This window comes from Candoia aspera, chromosome 2, assembly GCF_035149785.1.
Source record: "Candoia aspera isolate rCanAsp1 chromosome 2, rCanAsp1.hap2, whole genome shotgun sequence".
Classification (NCBI taxonomy): domain Eukaryota; kingdom Metazoa; phylum Chordata; class Lepidosauria; order Squamata; family Boidae; genus Candoia; species Candoia aspera.
Genome location: NC_086154.1, coordinates 188625028 through 188642458, shown reverse-complemented (window position 1 = coordinate 188642458; position 17431 = coordinate 188625028). Strand labels below are relative to the sequence as shown.

The 17431-nt window shown below is 37.0% G+C and overlaps 1 protein-coding gene across 8 annotated transcripts in view; it reads right to left on the bottom strand.

The window, feature by feature from the left end:
- Nucleotides 1-17431, bottom strand: part of NFIB (nuclear factor I B) — a 234456-nt gene that overhangs the window by 7857 nt on the left and 209168 nt on the right. For 3 of the 8 annotated variants that reach the window (XM_063295049.1, XM_063295048.1, XM_063295052.1), the window contains one exon: nucleotides 8766-16301. The exons of 2 other annotated variants lie outside the window; for them this stretch is intronic. In XM_063295049.1, coding sequence (XP_063151119.1) covers nucleotides 16172-16301 — 130 coding nt within the window. In that variant the 3' untranslated portion in view covers nucleotides 8766-16171. Of the gene's footprint in view, nucleotides 1-8765; nucleotides 16302-17431 lie in introns of those variants that run through there. 3 more of the 8 variants (XM_063295051.1, XM_063295057.1, XM_063295056.1) reach the window with 2 other exon arrangements.

Here is a 17431-nt window from a genome sequence, read left to right as displayed (position 1 = left end):
AATGGGAGTGACTCCTGATTAGATGTGGACAGGATTAAATTACTGGAGTTGGGAAGTTGCCATGTTTTAATGTCCTGAAGTTATTTAAGCTTCCCTGAGAATGTTTAAAGGGGATTTATATCTCTCTGTGATAAATAAATACTGAGCAAGGAGGTTCCCTGTTTCATGGCCCAGGCTAATTCCTCTCACACAGGGTTAAACTCTTGTGGTTCTGCATCTGGAAAACTATTTTAAATCTAAACCTCTAAGAGAAGCCTTGTGCTCTGGAAATCCAGAAAGTATATGAATTGGCACAAAGCCCAGAATAAAAGCCAAAGTTTAAAGACTGCAGGCTTGGCCTTGTGGCAGAAGTCCTGCAGAACAACAATATCTTTCTTTTAGTAGTGTCTTTATTTTAAGTGCATCTGTGAACCAATTCAAGGACTTTTTACTTGATTACCATTTGCCACTTAACAATTAGTAAATCAAATACATGTGGATAAATTGTGTCCTACTGAAGTGACAATATAGGTCCCTTTTTCAATTATTAATGGAAATACGAGATGATTTACAGCAACAAAAAAATAACTGGACTGAGACGTAATCTTTAGTTTTCTACATCTAATTACCAAATGTACCAAATTTGCTTCAATATATTAGTAACCTTTGTTTAAAATAAGTTATCATTTTGCCAATTAATTAGTTTAACCTGTAGCTTAATAAGTGACTAATTAAGGCTGCATTCCTAGTTTAATTTTCTTTTATACATACATACATATCCACACCCATAGATACACACACATAGACACACAGACACATAGACAGTGGATTAATTAGAAATGATGGCAAAATGTAAAATGCAAGGACATTAAGAGAGAACGTAATACTGATAGTGTATTTGTCTTATCATTCTGCTCCCACCACCCCCAGCATGATGTAATAAAACCTTTTCTTTGTCTCTTATTCCTTCTGCTATCCTCAGTTTTCTTAGAGTAAGCCCCAACCCTCTTAGGGTATGATTTGTGGGTAGGTGGAAAAAGAAAATGCCTTCGCTCCATTACGTAAACAGTAATTTTCTACAGGCTGGACAACACCGATTGAATTTCAGCCAGTATGTTTAAACCTTGATTTCAACAAGAGGACAAATTAACAGTGAAATAAAGAATTCTGGAACAGAAAGCTTGAGATGTTTTTGTGGCTCACCCATTTCAGCAGCTGAAACACTGATAGCAGGGGATTGCATTTATGAATGCATGCTAAGGTTAATTATTTCTAACATCTCCTAGTAGAGGTCACCCAGGGTGAATACTTAATCAAAAATGGTGAGACATCATGGACTTCAGCTTGATTTCTAATGATTCCATGTATATAACCATGGAGATCACTGGAAGCAATATGGTAGTAGCCTGCCATTTTGCTTTCCTTCTGGGATATTTTCTTATTTCCCAGTCTAGCCTGTGCTGGTATCTTCCATCTGAGGAGGAACCAGGCCAAACACTGCGTGGCTTCTAATCCAGAGAAGGCCAGGAGATGCTATCATAGACTAAGACAAGGGCTGATTAGGAATGTGCATCTATTTTTGCAGCTGGAATCTCTGCTTTATTGGAATTATGGGGCCCAGCATCATTACTGGGGTTGGTCCAGGTTCTTTTTTTGCATCTAGATGGCATTTTTAGGCCATAGGGACTGAGCCAGAAGGGGTGAGGCCAGTCACAAGTTGGGAGCCTATTTCAGGTGCTGCTAGTTTGTTGTCATCTTGGCTCTTCTCCCAGTCCTGCCTGTTCTATGTTGCATCTTGTGTGTTTCTGCATTGTGCTCAGTCTTCTTTCATCTCCTGATAGACTTTTCCTGAAAAACTCTCCTTCTGTTGAGGCTTATATTTTTAAGCTAAACTTTATTGACCCAATCTTTTAAAATTGTGTATGTTTTAGACCATATCTATCAGTTTAACATCTTTAGCTGAACTCTGTTTTTGTAGTTTTTTAAAAACTGTTATATTTTAATATTGTATTTTGTCCACCATCCACAAAATGTCTGTTATGGAAAAGGTACATAAATATAGCATTTTTAAAAAATTATAAATGCATATATACATTATTATTGCTTAGATCATTTCATAATCTTTCTTCAACTGACACTATTAGAATAGCTTATACAGCATAAATCCTTTCTTAGTTATTCACACATTTATTCTATTTACATTTTTATTTGTTAATATAAGTGGTATGTGTCAGGATGGAGTCTGAGGAGGAGGAGGAGGATCAGCTGATCGCAAAAAAAGCGAGAGCCTTGAGCAGCAAGATCCAGAGCCACCGATTGCAGACAGACAGGAGGCAGATTCACCACCACCTATCAGTGTGCGAGAAAGGAGGCTGGAAAGGCAGGCTGAGCAGCAAGAGAAGTGATTGGCTCCTGAGCAAAAAAGGCAGGAAAGCCGAAGATATAAAGAGTGCCAGAAGCCAGAGCCAGTTGTTGAAGACAACTGTTCTCTTCTCCCTGCTTTGCCCTCGGAACGCACCGCCTCAGCTGACCTCCTTACCTTGTCTGCCGACCCCGAGCCTCCTGCCTCTGCTGCCTGCCCTGCTGCCACGCCACCGCTTGCCCCAGAGCCCTGCCTTGCTACCGAGCTCAACCTTGCCTCAGACACTTGCCTTGCTACTCTGTGACTCCAGCCTTCTAGTCCCACCTTGCTTCGCCTTGCCTTGCCATTGATTCCAACCTTTTGGTCCAGCCTTGTTTCATCTTGCCTTCCTTCTCTGTGATTCCAGCCTTCCAGTTCTACCTGGTTTGCCTTGCTGCTGCGTGAATTCCAGCTTCCCAGTCCAGTCCTGCTTCGCCTTGCCGGCCACCTTACTGACTTGGCAACCAGTTTATTCCTTATTGCCTTTTAGTTACTGTGTTTAACAATTTGCAAACAAAGAACTTTATTGCACCTCTTCCGTGTCTAGTTGAGTTGGTCAGGACAGTATGGAATCACTGTGTGATAGAATCATTTGATTGGCTGTCAGTATGAAATTAAAAGTGTAGCTTAAAACATGTATATCTTTACAGAAGACAATGTTGTTGATTACCCTAATAAGAGAAACTAGCTTTGTTAATTAATCAACTAAAGTTTGCTCAAGATATATGTCAGTGAAAAGAGGTAGTCCCCTCCTTATCTTAGAATCCATCTCTTTCTCTATGTGGTTTTACATATTTACACTAAACTAAGTCATAGCTTGGCAGTAGCAATTCTTACGGCTATGAATCACAGATGGCCAACAAATCTGATCCCAAGGGAATGCATGACTCACATTCAGAAAAACATTGGGTTCACATAGAATCACTGGAGATTGGGACCAGCTTTGTGGTTTCCCAACTACTAAGAGCAGGGGAGAAGCTGCAATCTCCCTTTCAATTGCCCTTATATAAAAATCAGTGGGAATGGGGAAATTAAGTATACATGGTAACACGTTCAAGAGATTGGGTCAAGCACAAATGGGTGCTGAATGTGGACTGAATGCAAAAGTGAATTATCAGTATGAAATAAGTGTACTGAGATTGTTGATTATGTAGAAAGAAAGAATGATGATCGACTCATAAAATAAATATATCAATGAAGAGTGAGTGGGATGAAAGGATGGAGAAGGCCAAGAACCTAATGAATGGATGGTGCTGAAGATTCTGAAGAAAAATAGGCGCTGTGTGAATTGGTATAAGGGAATGATGGAAGCAAGGATGGCTTGTAAGGGTAGAAAAGTATGAAGTGGTATAGAGAATGGCATTGGCATAAATTGTTTTAGCTATATTTTTCCTTTTATTTTCCTTATCTCATACATTAGGTTCTTTTGCTTTATTTCTTAGTCCTTGTCTGCAGTGTGCATAACCTGCTTACTCTACCTAGCAGGGGTTTCTAAACTTTGCCATCACACCTCCCTTTAGTGTAATCTTTTTATTTATTTATTATTTATTTATATTTCAAATTTAGTCACTACCCATCTCACTCAAACAGCAACTTTTAATCTTAATGTACACACGTCCCATAAAAATCAAAACACCAAAATGAACACAAATGAACAATGAAAACAATACAGTGAAACATTGGGAAAGGTGGATTTACTGTAATTACTTATGACTAGAAGTTTATTGTAATAATGTATGACTAGAATAATGTACACACCTCCCCTGGGCTTGATCTGTACCTCCCCAAGGGAGGTAAACCTCACAGTTTGGGAAACCCTGCAAAGGGAACAGGTGCAGGTAATCTTCACTTAGTGACCGCTCGTTCAGCAACCATTCGAAGTTACCACAGCGCTGAAAGAGAAGACTTATGACTGGTCCTTGTAGCTGTGGCCATCACAGCATCCCTGCAATTAGGTGATCATGATTCGGGCACTTGGCAACCAGCTCAAAATTATGACAGTTGAAGCGTCCCATGGTCACATGATTGCCATTTGCAACCTTCACTGTCGGTTTCTGACAAGCAGTCAATAGGGAAGCTGTCAGGTCACAAATGGTGATCACATGACCACAAGATGCTGCGACCACATGGGATTTGCCTAATGACATCTCGAATTGCCACAACTGCCATCGTTAAGTCAGCGAGGTCACATGATGTCACACTTTATGACAACATTGCTTAGCGACGGAGTTGCCAGTCCCAATTACAATAGTTAAGCAAGGACTAGCTGTGTAATACATATTTATGTATGGCTGTTTTTCTCCAAGTGTAAGGCTGCACTTCATCTAATTACTAGACCAGGATCAACTGGTGCTCCTGCATACTAGAATATCTGTGTCTTAATTGAGACCCTTTTCTCACCTAGCTCTGGAATTCACTTCTATCAGAATAATGTTTGGAGTCAAAACCCTTTAAAATTTAAATAAACGGTTAAAAAACTTCATTTTCTTGGGTCTTTGTGAAACAGTTAAAACTGAGAATAATTTTAAAAAACCTTATTAGTTTGTACAGATGTTGATTTTATTATGTTATTAGTCTTTTAGTCTAGAGCAGCCTTTCTCAACGTTTTGACCCTGGAGGAACCCTTGAAATATTTTTCAGGCCTTGGGGACCCCCTGCACATTCAGGCTCAAACACAGGCCACAAGTTACAAAATTTTTATATTTGTTTCATGTGTAGGCCTGTATATATGCATTAACCATGTTCTTAAACTAAAGAATGAAACTTATCTCTTTAATGTGAAGTTGCCCAAATTTGAAATAATTTAAAAAATAAATCGTGATCTCCCAGGGAACCCCTAGTGACCTCTTGCAGAACCCTAGGGTTCCACGGAACCCTGGTTGAGAAACCCTGGTCTAGAAGAACTTCATTTTAAATTGTGATTTTACCATTTTTATAGTGTTTTATAGTATTTATTGTTGTTGTTACCCTATGTCTGTATGGCACTTAATTACAGATGTATGATATATAAATTTACTATTACTATTACCAGCATCCCCACCATCCCCACCAGATATAAACTGCAAAAATCTGAATGATTGGTAATTTGCAGCAAAGAGTTTTTGTAAGTTTTCAGTACTGATTGTCTGGTTTTTTGTATGATACTATGATAAACATAACCAAGTACCATACATGAGCTTAATTATGGAAATGGCATCTATCAATGTGGATACACTTTTTCCAGTTACATATCTACTTTTTGTTTAAAATGGTGGTAGCATCAATGAAAACTAGAAGAAAATAATTTTATGCACCTTCACAATTGAAAACAGCCTAAAAATTGGGCCATTTAACAGAAGTGGGAGGAGGGAGTTTTGGTCACCAAACTTCAGACTCCTACTATAAAAATATTTCCTCAATTAAACCTACAACTTCAGCAGCAACAAAGCTTTGCACTTAAGTTACCATTGAGTTGACATTCTTTTCTAAGCTACTCAGTTGAGTTCTCAGACACAGAATGTAGTAGCCACTGATTAGTTTAGAGCCAGTACATAATTTGGGGTTCTCCTGGTGAAGGCCTTCATATAACTTTTTCTTCAGCACCAGTTAGGCCACTTTCTGGATAAGGAGGCCCTGCTCACAGTCACTCATGGCTTAGTCACCTCTCAGTTGGACTTCTGCAATGTGCTCTACATGGGGCTGCTTTTGAAGGACATCCAGAAACTGCAGTTAGTCCATAATGCAGCTGTGAGTTTAATGATTAACACATCTCAATAGGCCCATGTTACACGGCTATTTCACAAGCTGCATTGGCTTCTTGTAAGCTTTTGAGTGCAATTTAAGATGTTGGTTATCACCTCTAAAGACTAGATGGCACAGGCCAGGTTACTTGTCAGACAGCTGATCTCCTGTAACTTCTGTTCGACCCCCAAGGTTGCACTGGATGGGCATGCCAAGGTGCCTTTTTTGAAGCAGTGTCATCTAATTGGCCCTAGGAGGTGTGCCGTCTCTACTGCTTCTCCTGCCCTTTGCAATGAGCCCCCCCCCCCAAAGTTTGGGTCCCAACCTTACAAGCGTTTTCAGAGTTGTGAAGACCTGGCTCTTCTCCCGTGCACTGCACTGGATTGAGATGGCGGATGAGCTCATCTGTTGTGAGAGTGTTTGCTACAACTTCGGCTACGTGTTGTATAATATTGGTTCTGTATCACCTTGCTTTTGATTTTCACTACTATCCTCTGCCCAGAATTACAATTTGTGAGTGGGGCAGTTTTTTAAATTCCTTAAATAAATTAAGAATTAATTTGGATACATGTTCCCTGTCAATTCAGTGAATGTGACTAAAAATTTAGGTAGTCATATGTAAGTTATATGTAACTTCTAAGTAGATATATATTATTTCTATATAAAGTAATAATAGTAAGCATCTCATTAAAATGTAACCAAAATTAAAATATACATATAATTTACATATTCTTCATATGTAAATTATATGTATATTTTAATTGAATTCTGGTCATATTTTAATGAGATGTTTAATATATATTTCCTGCTGGGTTATTAAGATCACACCAAAAGCTGTTGACATGAATTGTTTTGTTGAAAACAGTCCTAAAGAATTGTTGGCTACAGCAGATTTACACAACCAAATCATATTGAGAGTATTAGTGACAATTGCTTTAATATTTCTACATCTAAAGACTTCATTGTCATGTTTGGTGGAATAGTTCATCCATAGGTGGAAGCTCTGATACCTGATTGAAAGAAAGTGAAGTGCATGATTCAGACTGGGGCTGCTCACCATTCTAAGCCATTGTCTGTTTCTACTATTGTCTCCTGAACTAAGGCAGGTATCACACAGCCCATTACTGTAAACCAAAGCTGAACAATCCATGTTATAGTTTAGTAGAATGTGTACACTGAGCAAGTCTTTACGTTGATAGCTAAGGGACTTAAATACATTGTGCCCGGATTGATCATGCTTCCTGTTTCACCCAACCCCACCCACCAATAATCAAAATGATTGACATATTTTTACTGCTCTTAAAATATTTTACATACTTAATATTTTTAATCTTTTACTATTAAGAGCCTCATTATCTTCGAAAAATTAATGAATTGTTCAAAGGGTTTACTGTTAAACATGCACAGAGATAAAAGAGAAGTTAAAAACAGCTGTTTCAAAAACCCTGTATTATAGAAATTTCAATTAAAATATTTTGGAAGCTTTACATATTATTTTCAAGTAATTTGAAAAGCATATATACAATATTTTGAATACTGCATGCAGTAAATATTTTTAATAGTCTATAATGCTGCATCTCTGCATTAAGATTATAAATGAGTCGTATTCCATTAATTAATGAAATAATAAATTTTAAATGTGACAATTGTAGAGTGTTTACTATTTGATTTCTTATCCACTTTGCCTTTTTTCGTTTCCTTTTCTTTTCTGTAGTTTTGTTCCCTAAATGTTTTAAATTGTTAAATTGTTTAAAATTTAAATGTCTTAAATTTTAAAATGTTCAAAGATTATATGAATGTTGCAATTTATTCTTCTAGCATGCTTTTAGTCAATACACAATTAAACTCTATTTCATGTTATTGCCATAAATATAAACCTTAGCGTATTTCAGAATGATTTAAAATGGACTGTTTGAAGGTCAGATTAGGGTAGCTCTTTACAAGCTGGCGGGGGGGGGGGTCTTACGGAGTTCAATCTTTGAAAGACCAACATTCCACGTTACTCTATACGGGATGAGGAAGGAGGTAGGACTACCAGAGCTGCATTGCAAAAATCCAGATGACTACTAGGTAGTGACAAAATGCTGGGATTTCTGCATCCATTGATTGTAATCTAGTGGCCATACTTCCCCCCTGCCCCGCCCTGATCTAGTAGTCAAAATGCAGGCAGATACCCATAATCAGGTACCCACTAATATGCTTGCTACAGGCTACCATGCACTGAATTATTGCAACTCTGGTATACATGCACGGGTGAGTAATCATATTTTTAAAACCTATCAGGAACTGCAGAGCAATAAACTCGTAAGCAAATGGTGATAAACGCTCCAACCAAGAGACCTAATAAAAGAGGTATCAGATCAGGTCAAGTTTCCAAACTAATAATTAAAAAAACATCCTGTAAGACATTTTAGGGTTAAACATCAGCAGTTCTTGTTTGTTATCAAGTAAGGATAAAAATTAAAGATCTGCTTCATTTTAGGAATTGTTCTATTTTGAGTTTTAACTGTGTATTAAAGCCAAGATACATGTAGGTACAGGGCTCAACTGAAAAGACTGACTGCATGCTCTGACAAACCAACAACTAAAGAAAATTTCCAAAATATTACTAACCAATTATTACTCTTAAGAGGGAGAGAAAAGAAAACACAAGTGGCCAGAGGGCTGTAGCATAGCTCATTTTATTGTTTAAACAGTTTTGCATAGGAAATATATCTGCTTCCAGTAATTGACTGCAGTATGAGCAGCTGCTAGCAGTATAGGCTGGATATAACAGTAAATCACATTAACTCAAGCTTGATTTACACCAGTTTAAAACTTGTGGCAGCTGAGCTTTGTAACCTAATGAAAAGTACTCCAAAGAACACGACTGTCCTGCAAATAAGCAGAGCTGTTCTCCCCAGAACCCTTAGTTACAAACCTTCTGGCCCCAAAGAGTTTGGTTGCCTGAGGCCCCAAATTGTAAAAGTGAAAACTGCAGAGTATACATGCATCCTATGGGTAAATTTATCATTACACCAAAATTCCGCATGCGTTTAAAAACAAACCAAACGGAAGTACATCTAACATACTGGGGACCTCTGGCTCTGGGGAGAAGCGGAGAAGGGTAGGCAATGCCAGAAGTTTTAAAATGGATCAACCCTGGTGTGTAGCTAGCAAGCAATAACTGACTACTTGTCACCTACAGTTGCACTAAATGTATCTAAAGAAACACACAGCCCTACAAAAATTGTTCTTAGAGAATTATCATTGAGATTGGGGTGCTTCTTCCCAGTGCACTAAAGTCCTATATGATATAAGCACAAATTAACAGCTTGATGAAGACATAATCTAATGTAGCTCTTGAGAAGCCTAAGCCTGGGATGGAGTTACCCCTCACATTCTACAATGTTGTAGTTTCTATTTTTAAAATTTTTTTTGAAGTAAATGTTATCTGAAACATATTTACAACTGAACTCAACAGAGACTGTGAAACTGAACAGGCACTGGTCATTTTTTAAAATTTCTCTCACTTTTTTTTTTCTTTTTGGTAAACATTTTTTTGCTGGTTTTTTTTTTTTTGTCTCTTTCTCGCTCTCATTTTGCATCAACTTTTCATTAGTCCATGCAACTTCAATGCCCTCTATGAAGAATGCATAATAAGCCATACTTCTTTTTTATTTAAAAAAAAGTCCTTCTGCATATAGATACACATCTGCCACATCAGTCCCTGTAGCACAGTTTTCAAAACCATTCTGTCAAAAATACAGTAATACAAAGACTGGCTTCAGTGCCACTGGCCCTCGCTGCTTTCCGCGTACTTTTTGCTGCATCTGTTTCGGTTCTTCCTGGAACGGGATTGAGCGCTGAAAGCAACGAAGGCTTGGATGAGCGTGGGGGGTGGCTAGTGCCACTGAAGCCCTTTTCACAAAGTCAACATACATTTTAATTGCAACACACAGATAATCCTAAGGAGTAATAACTAGTGAACCCTTTTATTATATATATAAAAAAACTACTTACAACCATTGAGGGAAAAAAAATTGCAACAAAAATGTATAAATTGACCGCCTCCTACTTTGCCCCCTTTGCTATTAACAAATGTGACCAATAGAGCTGTGGCATGGAAACAGTACAAGAGTTGTCATGGCAATACGTTTGGCTGATGCAAAGGTCATTGTGCCGGGTCAAAGGGCAAACCCAGTGGTCCGTGTTATCCTCCAACTGTGGGGCTCCAACACACCCACCCCATTTTGATGAGATAGAAAAACAGGGGAACTCTCAGAAAGTGCAAATATGAAGGAGGCAGGTTTCAGCTCCTTCAGCATGGAGTAGGACATTCAATTTTGAGCTTTCACTGTTCAACATGATTTGCCTGCATTGTTTTTTGTTTAGCATCTTTCATAGAAATCCAATAAAAAAATAAGAGCCTAGGAAGCATGCAGCTGGTAAATGTTAACAAAAGACCTTGACAGGAACATGTAAACTAGAGTCAATGTAATGCTTGAGGCATTACTGCCAGCAATGATATAGATTTTTTTCAAGGGTGAATACTGTATATCAATGTGGGATGCAGCCTTCACAATCTCACATAGTATACAAAATTTAGAATGTTTTAGATACAGGACACACACAGTTGACAAAGCTCAGTATATCCTTGTGCAATCTCATTCAGTAAGTCCTTACGAAGCTCCTAATTGCAAATCCAAATTTTTGCTCCCTGAGGACACCGCTATATGAGACATAAGTACTGTTTTCATTTTTTTTCCACTGAAATTCACTCCTGGATGCTCTGTGAACCTGCTCTTAAATACCATCATGTAATAATCACAACATTTTTGCTAAAGGCCATATATACTAATAAAAAAAGACAGTGGTGCTTCCAACATTCTGAAATGCTCCAAAACCCAACTTTCCAATACTAAATACAACAAAATAACCTTCATAAAATATAACTTTTCTCCATTTACAATTTCTTTTAAAAGGATCAGTAACCTATGCTTTTCAAGCATAGTGAAATATCTTGTAACATGGACAGGTTTTTTTTTTTGTTTGCTTTAATACATAAATTAAGAAACTGGAGAGTTTTAACCCAAGTCCAGTTTCCAAACAAGGAAGATTCTTGTTTACGTTAAAAGTGGAAATGACATACATTTCCATTATAATTGCTAAAAATTAGCTTTACAAACGAGGGTGCTTTAAAAAAAAATCTTAACAAAACTATACAGTGTACAAATTACTGTCTACACGATAGGTGGGTCCATTAAGAAGATCCTCTGTTCTTCTCTAATTGCAGCTTCACAGGTTCATTCACATATTATAAATGGAGCTGCCCACCTGAACACACAACTATATTGCTATATTTAATATTTTGCCATGTCTATGTACAGTCTCCTTCACTGCCTTTTTTTCCTTAGTCAAGCCTCGAATGTTCATGTCATTCTAGGGGAAAACACACTTCAGTGGCACTGCCAAGAGGTCAAGGCTGCAAAGCAACTGAAAAAAGGCAGAACAGTGCACATAGAACGGGGTGGCTTGATTTTGTCAGAAGATACTTCCTGATCAAGGAGGAGGTTTAGATTAGATTTGAGCTTGCAACACTTTGTTTTGCGCTGAGAAAAGTGTAGAAGATGTGGATATGGTGGATCTTTATATTACAAAGGGAGGCAGGAAAACCCACAGAGAACATTATCCTGAAAGTTTTGTCAGGAGGATGGTCCAAATGACCAAGCAATTCAAGGTCAAAAAAGTGGATCTAAAAGAGCAAGGTAGCCTTTTATAATTTTTTTTTAAAAATACATCCATTTGATGTATTCATTACACCAGAAGTATTATGAAGTTTAGTTGCAACTATTCTCTGTCAAGTTCTGCTTGTCCATTAAACTATTGCACTTTAAAGTCTGAATTAATCTTGGTTTCAGTGTCCTAAATGGAAGAAATTATTGGGCTGGAGAGATAAAAGACTATAGCTCTCCAGTCATTTTTAATGACACCATTCATACATGGTGGTCATTAAGAGATAAACCGAAAGAACAGTGCATGATTTTATGGGCCACCAGCTAAGGGACTCTCAGTGAGACCTGTTTGTACATTTTGGTTCTTCCCAACAGCCATATATTTAGTGAATTAATTCACTTACAAAGGGGCTCAGAAAAAAAGAGCCAACATATAGTTGGTTTCATTCTTACTTTAGCTAAATACAAACCTTACCAACAAAATCCTACAGCTTTGCAACTGCCCTTAGACTTTACAGAAGCAATTTTCCTCAAAAGGTATTCTATTGGTGCAAGTGGAATCTGAAAGATAGCTGTAGAGAATGACTTTCTTTCAGCATCTGGGATTCTCAGCACCCTTTTAAAGGCTGCAACAGGTAAAATGCCAGTTAATTCAGTGGCAATTCCGGTGGAAATTGGTTGAGATGTAGCCCCTAGTATGAAGGGCCACGGTTGAAACAGGACATCAGGATTATTTTTATTTATTATGCATTTTATGGCAACCCTAAGCACTGCTTAGCTAGATGCTTTTCTACTGCTCTGATAAAAAGGTGAGAAGCCATGGTTCACATGAATAATTTGGAAAGAGTATCTAAAAGTATTTTCTCTAGCTCATTGTCAATGTTTTAGAATACTCTTCTTCAAAATAATTTTATTATTTTACTTTATTTATATATATTGCCACACATGTGACTCATGGCAATGTACAATGTTTTTCAGCAAGAACCCATTTGAAGGGAAATTGTACCCTGTTGTAATTTGCATCCTTTTTGCATAGCTGTTTGAAAATAGCAGATTATAAAGAAATATTTTAAACAGTTCTTAATGTTATAAAAGTGTATTAATTGCCTGTCAATTTACATCTGCTGAAACTAAAGGCAAATCAAAATTGTGCATCAGTATACACATAGACTGACCACTTCCTTGGGTTTCAGTTTATATTTTCAGTACATATACCAAGGACAAAATAACTACATCCATGCCAGCTGTGAACACTAATACTGGACTTGTACATATATTCATTTCTATCTCCTGGAAAGGGGGAAGACAGCATGGGATTATGTTGGTTGATTTTCTTCCACTGTTGGTGCACATTACAAGTGATGGGTGTTATCTTAATCATAATACAAACAAATGCACTGTGTCTACATAAAGTGTTATTTTTAAAAACAGAACGTCAGGCTGAATCATTTATTCATTTCCATTTTTCCCTAATCAAAGAGATCTTTACAAGTAATTATTTAAAAAAGAGCTACCTTTTGTAAGAACACAAATATAAGATGGACTACTTTGCATTCTTGCCAGTATTAGAAATGCAGTGTGGAAATTAAATTAACAGTGGTAGTTTTGCCCAGGAGGGATATGATCACATATAATCACCCTTGCTCTAGGCAGGGAATGATTAAGCAATCAAAGCTGGCTGTTTTCTATACTACTCATTTTAATATGTAACCAAATAGTCCACACACACATGGTACATGTGCATTTTGTGCCTGGCGATTTGTACTGAAATACAGTAGCATGGTATATGGGAGAAAGGCTACAGAAGGGGTCTGATCCAGCAGAACATTCCACTGGCAGATTAGCCACTGATTGGTCCAGTCCCGTATTCCTACCTGACCTCTGACAATAGAAGTCAGTAATGCTGGGGGTGCAGAAAGGGGGGGGGGATCTCCCTTCTTGCCCAAAGAAATGTATTTCATGGAATTCCAACTGGAGATGCCTCCATTCTCAGAAAATACTGAATCCAATTCAATACTTAGCATACAGTTAGTGTCTTGGGAAGACCAGTGTTTTGGCAGTATATACTATGTGATTTTAAAATCTCAAAATAGGCTTTTATATGATGGATATATAACTTGCAAAATTTTACAGGGCTTTTGATCTCTGTGGGTCTTGAGATCTTAATTTTTTTAAAAAGGAGTTAATTTTCTCAAGTCAGGTCCGCCTCCAATAAAATCCATTATTATTTATTTTTCATTTTCATTATTACTATTACTGTTTTCAAACCAGAAATGATTTCAGCTTGCACCCCAGGTGGGAAGTTTAAAAGAAAACACCTTTTTGATTTTTTTTAGATCACAGTAGGAAGAAGAGTCGCTTTGTAGCCCTCACCCAGCCAATGGTGCTCTGCTTCACAGCTACACTGTCAAGTGTTAAAAATCCTCCCCGCCCACCCCAGACTATATAGATATACGTACGTAGTTTTAAAAAAAAATCCCCTGTCCATCTCTTAGTACACAAAAAGGACCTCATCAAACTGCAAAAATAGCAGTACCCACTTTGGTCAATTAAAACAAACAAACAAAAAAGCATACATTAATCTTTTGTCTTTTAAATCTGTGTACTTACCTATAATAACCAATACAGCTAAAAGCACTACCTACATAGGCAAAACTTGGTATTGCATAAGTCGTATAAATTTGAATCCCCTCCCCCCAATATTAATTGGAAGATGAAAAACATGAAAGATTAATAGAAAAAACACCAAAATACTGAAAATATTGCTGGTCGATTACAATTTTTAAGCGGCAACTATACACAGCCATGATATGCTTTATAAATGTGAGATAAAGTTATAACTGCTTAAAAAATCCATGATGTCACTTTTTGTTGTTGTTTTCCCATCTGGAGTACAAAATATTTTGTCATAAAAATGGTACAGATTTAAAATGATAATAAATGCAGCAAAACAAGTGTAGTGATGTCACTTTTTAGATTTCAAGGCAAGGCACGTTATGTGGACATTATAACTTCGTGCAAATTAGATTACTGGATAGAGTAGTTTTAATTATTCTTTTATAGAGACATAGAGGCAAAATGTATCTGCCCATGCACAATATTGTGTATATGAGAAATCTGTCAAACAAGGCTAATTTCTGAGAGCACCATGCAAGTTTTCAGCACCCTGTCTTTAGGCTTTTTCAAGAGTGCATTTTTAAAAAATATATTTCAGTTCCCCTTCCCACAACCCAACCACCTGTCATTCCCATTTGTAAACCGGAAGCTATGCCCCTGTGACATGGATTTACCTCTCTCAGTCTCTGTCATGAAGGTTCTATAGAACCTTTTCCATTATTTATGGGTTCTTGATCCAACCAGTAACTTTAAATAAATAAGATACCTCAAAGGAGGCAGAAGCTAAATCAATGTAAGTGCTGTGTTTCAATTAATTTTTTTCTCAAGTAAATGATTTGTCTTGATTTAGTTAATGCCTTTTAATGACCCCCCCCTTTCAAAAGTGAGGGAAAAATACATTTGTTCGAAATACTTTTGAAATTCATCTTGTCTTTTAATCCCCTCAATTTAGAGTCCAAGGGCTAAAGGACTTATAACTATTATCCCCTTTAGATACAGTTTTTAAATTGCACTTGCCTCTAAGTGTTTTCATTAGCATGGGGAATTATTTTTAGTGTCTTCCTCAGGTTTTTTAAACTGTCTTTTGAGAAGGTAACACTTTCTTTTACCCAAAGTAAGGCATTGATTTTATATAATGCCTGCTTATTTAAATGACTTCCTGAAAAATTTAAACTGGGTAACACACTAAGAAAAGACTGGGTTAAGGGCCTAAGTTAAATAAATTGGGGTTGACAACTAAAAGCTGAATTTGTTCTTTTTCTTTGAAAAATCTTCTAGAATCAGACTGCTGAGAAAAAAATGGCTTCTGGCCCTCCTTCTCCTGCAGTTCTGTGGATGCCTCCTAGCCTTTGTTTTGAGAGCTAACTAGGAATAGTGATCCCATGCGTAAACAACAAGAATACTAAACCAATAAACTAGCTTATCATGCAAATATTAAGGCATCTAGAAAGTCAGTTAAAATATATTGTCAGAGACAGAACATCTATTTCCCAGTGGATTTCATAGACAAAGGCTATTCAGGAGGAGCATCTTTCCACTCATCAGTGAAATATCATCGATCCTCTCCCCCATCCCGTTTTTGTTGTTGCTGTTGATTTTGCCATTAGCGTTTCAATCTTAAGGGAATTAATGATTGTAAGTGCTGCAATTGCTGGTTTATGTTTCTTCTTTCTTCAGTTTCTTCTTTGCTTTTTGTCCCATCTTCCTTTCTTTTATAGTATTTGTTCAGTTTCAATCTCCCTCAGTTGCTTGTTTCTGCTTGAAGAAAAGGCTCTCCAATTATGTTCAAACCATAATTTTGGACATTTGTGGGCAGGATTGATGTCCTATTTGATACTTGAAAGGGGACCAAGCTAGCCCAGGTACCAGGACTGTTAAAGGAAAAGAAAAAAGAAAGCAGAATAAACATTTAAAATGTTGAAGCAGCAACAACTTTGAATGAACACTTGAAAGCCACCCAACCTCATGTTTGAATGGTAATTTTAATAGCACATTTTGTGTCATGAATAAACTTCAATGTGCAAGTACATTATTATACAATGGTTGATTGCTCTATCAATCTAACCCTAAAACTAGCTGTGGCAATAAGTAAGTGCTTAGGATAGACTGCTTTCTGCCATCTAACACAATACTTGATGCATGCAGTGCAGAATATTGTTCATATCAGCACAAGCTTCTGTTAATAACAGCATTCATGTTTAATATGAAGGTGTAGAGAAGCAATGATTTTTCTTCTCCTTTGTAGGGGAGACTATTCAATGAAAATAAATTATAGTAAGCAACAAACAGGACTCTTGTTGCAGCATAACTTGACAACTTTAATGTTTGCCTAAGTATTTCAACTCCCCACCACATTATGATTGTGTTAAAAAGGAACATGCAATGTATTTATCAGTGTTATTTATGAATCTTTGGGGAATAGTGCAAATCTCCTAAGTTATTGTTATGTAAATCCACAAGATTTTTATAAGCCTCCAACAAGCAGTATGTTAAGTTAAAAAATACACAGCATGGCCTTTGTATTAGCACTTGGTTTACACATTTATAGAGGAAGTAAATGTTGCTTTAAAATGTAAAATAATAGTTGCTGAGATAGATAAATATTCTGATTAAATGAAGTGGTAGATTGAGGTTCATGTCCTGTAGTACATTAAGGACAAAGCAACATTGCTATGCATAAAATTACTTTAAGAATTTATTTCTTGTTGTTGTATCTATATGCATATAACATTTGCCATAAAGATGCAACAGCAGCTTCCCTCCACCAAGTGATCCACATGTATTCTGCTAAATGTAATTCTTATGATTACTCTAGCCTTCCACGGATAAATACTTCTGTTGGCCACTGATGGAGGTGAAAATACATAACACAAAGATAGTGTTTTTTCTGCAGGTACTGATCTCATGCAGGATTGACAGAAGGACAAAGAGTAACATTTATAACATAACAGATACGTTCAACTTTCTATGCCACTGTTTGGATATTTGGAAAGAACTCCTA